Here is a 9,474-nt window from a genome sequence, read left to right as displayed (position 1 = left end):
TCAATACACTGTGGGTTAGGAGGAGGGATGAAGCAGACAGGGAGCAGTGTACATGTGCACGAGGGGGTGGAGATACATGCATGCTGCCGAAGTGAACCGTATGTTCATAAGGTGAACCAGATCCTACCCAGCCAGACCAGGAGACGGGAGAAGAGACCCCCAGGCCAGGAGCCCCCCCGGCATCCGGACCCAGGCAGCTCGGGGGGGGGGGGTCGCCCACCCACCCAGCCAGGCGCAGAGAAGGCCCCCCTACAGGGGCCCCCCCGACGCCCAAAGGCATAAGCGAACCCGGCGTCCGGCCCTCAGGCCACAGGACATGAGTGCTTAGCCGTACCAGGCGGCAGCCATGGGGGCCACCAGGCGCTGGACACCGAGACAAGGGCCAAGGACAAAGCCAGGGCCCTGGGAACCCATGAACCGCCCACCACCCGACCACCGCCCTGTCTACCCGAGCCAGCCCCGGCACCCGACCTGAGCAACCCAGAGCTCGCCGCGCACCCACAGCCATCCCCCATAACCCTACCCACTACAACCCTCCCCACTTGCCATATTATCTGAGCCCCCCTCCCCAACCCCCTCAATGCCCTCTCCCCTCTGTGATGGGGAGGGAAATCCCCAGAGGATCCCAGCGAGCCAGCCCCCAGCCTGTTTTCATGGGTTGGGAATGCTGCTGCACAGAGTGCAGGGTTTTAAAGAAATACTCAGAAATACATGAACAGATCAAAATACCACTTTGGAGGTTTTTATGGTGAGGAATGAACATTGTAATACACTTAAAAGCTCAAAACGTTGATTTTGCATTGTATAGGCCCTTAAAGTTGGAGGATTCACATGTAAAATATTTCCTCCAAACAAGCAGTTGCACTAAATTTTGAATCGTCTGCTGTGTTAGGGTTTTTAAGGAAAGACCAGACCAATTTTCATTTACCACCCAATAGACCACCAAATCTGCTGGACCATTTCAGAGTAAATGCACACTTGATGAAAACAGCAGGAATTGGCTAAAGAAGACTGTATTATCTTAACTAGAAATGACAATTTATCTAATATTTGAGCTTTTTATTTTCACTGAGAAAATTATTGTATTGATTTCTCCAACAACTTTTTCCTGCATTCAGCTCCCCCCCCTTTTTTTTAATCAAGCAGCGCAGCAGTCGTAACAAAATGAGCACAGTCAGTTACATTCATTGAAAGGTAGCCTTGGGAGGAAAAGTACAAAACATTTTACATATGAATATAGCACTTGGCATGACAGCTACTCTTAACTCCTAGTGAAAAAGACACTGGATCCAATTTTGTCTCCTTTGTTAGATTTTTGTACAACTAACACAAGAAGCCCTGCAGACTTTTTTGGGTTTACCGCAGTTACTCTGTTTTTTTAATAGCACAAGACCTATGAAAACCCAAACAGAAGATGTGCTTTGAGTCAAAGAGTGACATTTATTTGATGGCATGCTCGCCATCAATTTTCTTCAAATTTCAACAAACACAGAGGAGATCCCTCTATAACACAGCAGCAGTGAGCTTTTGCAGTGGATCATAACAGAGAACTACACAAGTACTCCCACAGTTACCCTGTTTGTTATCACAAGCTCATTACTGGACAGTGTCTGACAAAAAACTCCAAAAGGCAGCAGTGGCAGGCTGCCAGATTGGCCGTTTCATCTGTAGGCTCACGTTTGGCAGAGTGAGGAAAATTAAAGGCAGAAAAAAAAGGACTGGTGCTGAGAGAGGCTGTCTACTTTGACAAATACACATGTTCCCTAAAATGAAATACGAAAAGCAAAAAACACTGGAAAAATTAAAGCATGAGTCTTCCAGGATGAGGAAAGCAAAAAAAAGACAACAATTCGACATTGGGAGTAAACATCAAATAAAATAAGGCTTTGATTTGGGAACAGAACCATCTCAAAAAAGAAATTCATGAGTGATGATGAAACCCAGTGAAAATCCAGACTGGTGCTAGTCTTAATTTCCTAGGTCATCTCCAAGCAACCTACCACTACTAATTCATCTTGATGGAACATCTTTTTGTGCTTGTGCATGTAGAATATATTCCATTTGTTGGCCTAAAGGCAGACACCAAAGCAGCGGGGCCAACAGTGATTAGGTAATCTGCATTCAGTGTAATGTTTAGCATACGGGACCTCAGGCTTTCCCAGAACTATATTTATTCTTTTATTTATTATAGTTTCATAAAACCAAACAAATTACATAATGCGGATGGGGAATCTGGGATTAATTTTGAGGCATCTGATTAGTAGGGGGTGTGCATATGTGTGTGTAACGAGGAATTATTGTGCCTAAGAATAAGCTAAAAAGCCTAAGGCTTTGACTGCAGTCTGGGAGGCTCTTCTTACCTCCATCAGTCCCAACCAAATCTGTGTTTTTACATTTTTTGTTTAACAAAATTAAATAATTAAACCTTTTTTTTTTTAAACCTAAAGTGCAGATGCCAATTAATTCTAGCATTAAACCTTCATATGAGCAAGAACTGTTCCTGGTTTCTACAAACAAGTAGAAGAGGGATATCCTGGTGACCTATCAAAATAAGCAGGTAGAAAAGGAGCATCCCAGTAACCCCATAAAAAGATCAAGTAAAGGAGGAGCATCCCAATGACGCCTCAAAATAAGCAAGTAGAAGAGGAGCATCCCAGTAACCTTTAAAATGAGCAAGTGGAGGAGGAGTGTCCCAGTGACCCCTCAAAAAAATGCAGGTACAAGAACAGGGTCCCGGTGACCCTTCAAAACAGAAGAAAGTCCCTGGCAACCCGCTCAGGACAGCTGAAGAGACAAGGCAGAAGGTGGCAGGGTGACCTTGGCTTAGCTAATGCTCACACTAACAGATTTATTAGGAGTACAAAAAAACACATAACTTAGCAACCACAATTGCAGTTAAGGTTAACGAGCAATTTAACTTTATTAAAAGCAATAATTTGCTATACCGCATCACTTTTTATGAAAATGAGGTTACTCTACTGCAGTACTCTGATGAGGTCCAGTGAAATCCGTCCCCTCTGAGAGTCCACATTGAGGACCCGGACCTCAACTCGCTCCCCAGGTCCCAGCGCCAGGCTCCGGCGTCGCTGGCTGACAGGCAGCTTATCCAGAGTTATCTTGCTCTTGTGGATGAGGCCTGAACGGCCCACACCAATATCTACAAAAGATCCAAACAGAGTAGTGTTGTCCACCCTGCCCGTCAACACCGTACCCGGCTGGAGATCACTTATGGACACAATGCCTCGTTTAAAGTCCGGCTGCCCAAAATCTGGGGAACAAAAACAGATCAACTCAGACAACATCACATATTTAAGTTTGCAAAATGATCATGGTGATTTATATACATTTAATTTTTACATTACAATAAAGCACAGGTGGCAGCATGAAAAATGTTTTGTAGGAAGGTTAAAGACAAGCAGCAGAAGAGAATAAGAGCTGGGTTAGGACTCACAAACAGATATGATATTACAAGCAGAAACTGAACACTTCCCCTTTTTATTAGTATTCTGTTTAGTCTTTTAGTTTCTAAGGTCTTCTTTCCTTTCAGTGCCCTTAAAGTATAAATAAATAAATACATAAATAAACTAGACTTCTTGGAAATAGTTTTTGGAAATAGTTTTCCCCAATTATTCAACCAACAGCACTGACTTTATCCAGCAGCATCAGCCCATCTGTTTACTCAGCTGATCACTGACATATTGTAATTGAATATGCCCAACCTGAAAATGAACCTTGAAGCTGTGTTCCTTAATTTTGGGAAAAGTTAGTCAACTGTTCAGACACTTTTTTCTGGTAATATGAAACCATAAAAAAAGTAATAAGGCAGCTTTTAAATTGTCCAGCCATGAGAACAGAGAAAAAAAAACGTTTCTGAAGCCAAGTTAATAAATTACATCTCTACCTCTGTTTGTTTTGCCTCCGCCAGCCAAAAAAGTGACTCCACTGGGCAAAAATGTACACACATGCACATCCACACACACATAACCATGCATGTATACACACACATCCATTCACATACACATTTTGTACGAACAAGTATCTATTAATTACATCCAATAACTTTACACAATGAGGTGGAACTTCAAAAATACAAGGTATTTAACTGATTAGGAAAATGAGTTTCTTACTCTTAGTAGAATTTAAATAACCAAAGCATGCAAAAAAGCTATAATTAACTATGTAATAATGCTTTTTTTGTTCAAACATCTCCTCATTGTGCATCTTAAAGAAGAAAAACACCTATTATATCAACAGATATCCTGCAATGATTTCAAAACTTCCTTTGGATATCGCTGACAAGTGTATTTTGGTTTCCTTACTGAATTGTAACTTACTTTGTCGAATGTCAAAGCCTGGCGGCTGTGTGAGGCCGTCTATGATGATCTTGAGAGTTTCTGGTGTGGTGTCTACGACTCGGGCCAGTTCCTCAACAGAATTTGTCTTAATCTTGCTCTCCACACAGTGCTTCAAGACTGCACTCCCAATCTGGTCCACACTCCCATCCACAAGAGAAAGAAATCTGTTCATGAAAGGGACATATATTAAAAGATCATAAAATAAAACACAATAAATGAAAAGAAAATGAAACAACAAATAGAAAAAGACCCCAGAACAGACCAAAGGTTTGAAACAAAAAACTGAAAGTGGCAGATAGCAGATCTATTGAAATAAATTAAGAAATTAAGAAAATTCATTTTCTAAACCCGTTTTGTCCCTTTCGGGGTCACGGGGCTGCCGGAGCCTGTCCCGGCCACTTGTGGGCGAAGGCATTTAATTATTGTTTTTCTCTGCCTCTCCTTGTTGTATACCACGCTCACACACCAAGATCGTGTACTATTTATAATGATTGCACCTTTACAAAATATCCCATAGCCGTGAATTAAATTAGGACAATTGTTTCATGCTCCCAGATTTACCATTTTCTAATTTCACCCTCATCCATCTTGGCATTGTCATGAAAACACGCCTATTTTACACAAATGAGGTACATCCACAACAGATCGTAAACACCCTGACACTCTGTCTAATGACATTGCCTATGCCATGACTACACAGCCAAGACAGGACTTTCCTGCCAGTCACACTAGTATAACTTTATCCTGGCATGTAACATCTCACCTCATAATGTCTAGACACTCAGTCAGATTTCACCATTACATCTAGTGCACTTGAAATATAAATCTCTATTAATTGTCTCCACTATAATCCAAACAGACATGGAAACAAACTTGCTCAAGTACCAAAGTAGCAAAACGGAGTAATGGAAGAAAGATATATGTGTGCGTTGCACATACTGCATATTTTTTATAGCAGACACTGGGCACAGCTGGTGAAAGATGTGAACATGTTTTCCTCTACGCATGTGTTCTTGTGTGGACCAGTTGGGTAGCGTCCATGATGGATGTCGGTCACTGGAAGCTTGACGCCAAACAGACTCCGCAGCTGTCCACCGCATGATGGACACAACAGGTGGGGACAGACACTCAGAAGACTGACTAAAGCACAACGTTGCTTAGAAATGTTCATTTGGCCCTGGTGAGAACACTGCATGTATGACACTAAACAACTTGTGTACAAACTTTCGTAAGACATAGTTGTCCACTGTCCCAAAGAATGGCCTTAGCCAAATCAATCCTCCAACAGGGATAAAGTCACTACAAAGTAGGAGAGTATGATAAAAATAGATATTGCTGAAGAATCAACACCTCTAGGTCTTAATGGATATCAGTATTTACTGTGGTTGCCTCTCTTCGGTATACCCAAACTTTTGTTAAATAAATATCTAGTAAAAGGTAAATGGCATTACTACAAGTTAAATGGTCTTGTGATGGAGACATCTTTTGATTGAGTCAGAGATACAAAGGTTACATTGTTTTTCCATGACAATGATTTATTTTTTCAGTTTTACAATTTGCAAACATTGACTTTCTGAAATTTTACTTGGTAAATCTCAATTCCAAGGTCTGAAGAGAACCAGTCATGGCCAGTAGGTACCCCTGGGTTTCCTCCTTTTTTTTGAGTTTTTCTCCCCACTGTCACTCATTGCTGGTTTAACACAAGAATTAGACCAAAAACTTTGGTATAAACTGTTGACCACTAAAAAACCTTTAGGTATTTTGAGTTGTAATTCATTCATCCGTCTTCTAAACCCATTTTGTCCCTTTCGGGGTCTCAGGGTTGCTGAAGCCTATCCTAGCCACTCGTGGGCGAAGGCAGGGAACATCCTGGACAGGTCGCCAGTCTGTCGAGGGCTGAATTGTAATTATTTAGTTTATATTTAGGAGCGCTTTCAAGTTTATTACAATTGGGTTTTTTATACCGTACATTAGCACAAATTCTGAAACAAATTCCTCAAAACTACCGCTACATACTTTCATCTGATTGTTTTTGTGAAACTAGTCTCATCCGTTAAACAGGATCCAATGAGTGAGCAAATCATTCAGGAGACATGGTGCTTTTATTATTGACATTGTGTGTGATGCAGTGGTATTTGAAGAAAAACTAGTAGTTAAGAGGCCTCCACCACAGTCCCTGCATCTGTATACATATGGACCCAACTGGTTGAATAAATATTACATTTTAGCAAGTTGCTAAGAAATCCAACACATTCTTAAACAAAGATAGAGAAACAGTGTTTATCTATACATTTTCGCCAACAGGCATAAGCCCATTAATAGGCAAATTCGCCCACTATCACAAAAGCTTTGTATAAACATACCGAATCATATTATTTCAAATTTTCACAAACTTTTGATACAAGATAAATACAAGTCTTAAAAGTGCAGGAGTCAGCAGTGAGGTAGTCAAGTGTTTTTTTATTTCTGAAGTTTGTATGGGCGTGCATATAGTTTCAAAAGGGAGGCTCATGTGTGGGCTGTGTGCAGTAATGGAGGATCCAATTCCACTAATGTGATGAACATGATATTCTTTACACACCATAAAGACACAACACACATGCATGCTTACACACACACACAGGTTCTCCCTTTTTGATTTCTCACTCCCTTTTAATGGTTGGAGGCGAGGAGGTGGAAAAAAAGACATCTTACTGATGCCCTCACATCCAATAATCCATTTCAATTTAGGTCTTCCGGAACAATGAGGTTTTTGTGTCAATAAACTTTGCAACCTCAGGGTGGGCTTTATATTTCATCTGAATTTTCATCTTATTTCAAAAAAAGCCATGCACTAAAAAAGGAGCTAAAATTTAAAGTAATTAACTGAACACATTCATTTGTACCTGCAAAAAGACACATATGTTGCAAAAGCAACAACAAACAAGGACAAAATTTTGTCCAAATGAAAACAAGAAAAAACTAAAGAGTTAAGAGGAAAACAAGATGAGTTGTAGACAAACAGATGTAAAGGTGGAATCAATTCCTTAATTTGTGTGAAGTGTGAAGGTTTTTCCTGCAGAATTATTCTTCAAGTGTTCAATTGCATGTTAAGGAAACAAGCATAAAGTGTTTATCTCCTAACAGATTATCTCATTTAAAGTTCAACCGGTTTTTTACATTACTGTTATATTCTTGCGCTTTCCTCATCCTCAACCGTAGAAAGTTTTTAAAATCCTATTAGTACAATCTGCACTGTTAGAAAAGTATTGACAACTAATGAGTTGAATAATCTAGACTAGGGCAACTTGGAATATGCAATCTTACACTCAAAGAAAAAATACACGTCATGATCAAGAAAGAAAAAAAAAAAAGAATCTTTATACATTTTTAAACATGTTTTTTATGATATTTTGAGATTTTAAGAAAAAAACTTTTTTTTTTATTTTCCAGGAAAAATGCTTGACTGTTGTGGCTTTTTCCCACTTAAAATATGAAACTGATTCATATAAGTGAAACTCCTTGTGCAGATCTGGCTGCGACACACAGCTAAAGAACAAAAAATGCATCCTTTCTTGTACCCTTTCTCTGTGATGGTATAGCCTTTCATCTTTAGATATTAGCAGCACAATATAAAACAAGAATGCAACAGAAAAGGCAAAACTAAAAATACAAAAAAAGTCTAAAAATTAAGCTACCTGGGTATTTTGTGAAACAATTCTTATTGATTTATTTGATACATTGTTAAAAACTCAAATGCCTTAAAGACATTCAGCCATTTGAGAAAAAAAATTATTATATTAAATTAATTTTATCTGTATATGTGCACCCATACATTATTTCACACACGTTTACTGAGACCATTAAAGCTACATCAACAAAAGGAGAGCAAATCTTGAAGGCACTTGTGTCAGAACCTATGTAGACTAAACAAAACTGAGTGACTACAGCTGCAAGGGAGAGAACACACAAACACATATATGCATGCACGCCCAGTCAGAGTACAGGGACTGATGTTCAATGTGCTTTTGATATTAGCATCAGCAGTTCTAACAATCATTTCTCACACAAGGACACACACACACCACACTACATGCGTTCAAAGCCAAAGCCTCTTCTCTTGTATCCCGTGTCTGCGTAAATCAAATCAGAGTCCTTCACCAGTATAACAAACCCCATATGTGATGGTGTCAAATCAGCTTCATCTTAGCCTGAACATGCTCTGGCCAGCAGGGTAAGCTGTTGTACAAGTGTATGTGTGCATATTGGTAGGTTTGTGTGTTTCCTACCTCTGCGCCACACTGTAGGACTCTGGATGAATACAGGTTTGATCCAGAGGGTTTAATGAATCGGCCGTTTTGACACCGGTTTTTCCTTTACACTTCTTAGTTGCTGCTTTCCCCGTTACTGTTGCTGCAGGCTGCGGTGAGGATTTCACACTGTTCCATAAAAATAAAAAAAGACAGTTAAGTATTTAAGTTTTTACACCAAAAGCTTGATTCTGTTTAAAAACTTGATTGATTAAATCACAAAAAAAATAAAAAATAAAAATTAGAAAAAGAAAAAAAAATGCAGATAAGCAAAAAAAGTTAATATTTATTTTTCTATGTGGTTTTTAACATCTGTGTAAGTGCCATGCTGGTTTGTACCTCTGCAGAGTCTGAGGGTCGATTCTGATGAAGCCAGCACACTGTTGGTAGGACTTGGGCCCCATGCCTTTGACCAGCTTGAGCTGCTCCCTATTGGTGAAGGGACCGTTCTGCTCTCTCCACTCGGTTATATTGCGAGCTCGGCCCGCATTAAGCCCTGCTACGTGCCTAGAACACGAAACAACAAATTACCGGGGGGAAATGCATTTGAGCATATTTTTATAGGTCACCTTACCTTACAGGTCATTTAGCCTACGCACGGAGTGCAAACTGTTCTGTGTTTGAAAAGTACTTTCTTCACAGAAAACCAGGCTAATCAAAGTATGTGGTTTCTTTGCAGCCATTTCTGGATATTTTCAACTGTGTTTTGGATTTTTACCCTGCCAGAGAACCCATGACCTGCAAATGAAGCCTAGGTTGGGTGATCAAATCCCATTTTTGTGCACTGACTAATGTCAACCAGAATAAAGCAGCCCAAAAAAAATAACTAC

The 9,474-nt window shown here is 40.0% G+C and overlaps 1 protein-coding gene across 1 annotated transcript in view; it reads right to left on the bottom strand.

The window, feature by feature from the left end:
* Positions 1–1,044: 1,044 nt before the first annotated feature.
* Positions 1,045–9,474, bottom strand: part of srbd1 (S1 RNA binding domain 1) — a 48,951-nt gene continuing 40,521 nt past the window's right edge. The window contains exons 18-21 of the mRNA XM_023963391.1: positions 8,984–9,151; positions 8,624–8,773; positions 4,335–4,519; positions 1,045–3,268 (exon numbers count right to left, since the gene is read on the bottom strand). Of these exons, the coding sequence (XP_023819159.1) occupies positions 2,976–3,268; positions 4,335–4,519; positions 8,624–8,773; positions 8,984–9,151 (796 nt within the window). The 3' untranslated portion in view covers positions 1,045–2,975. The remainder of the gene's footprint in view (positions 3,269–4,334; positions 4,520–8,623; positions 8,774–8,983; positions 9,152–9,474) is intronic.

The sequence above is a fragment of the Oryzias latipes genome, chromosome 15 (genome assembly GCF_002234675.1).
Source record: "Oryzias latipes chromosome 15, ASM223467v1".
NCBI lineage: Eukaryota > Metazoa > Chordata > Actinopteri > Beloniformes > Adrianichthyidae > Oryzias > Oryzias latipes.
This window is presented reverse-complemented; position numbering and strand designations above follow the sequence as displayed.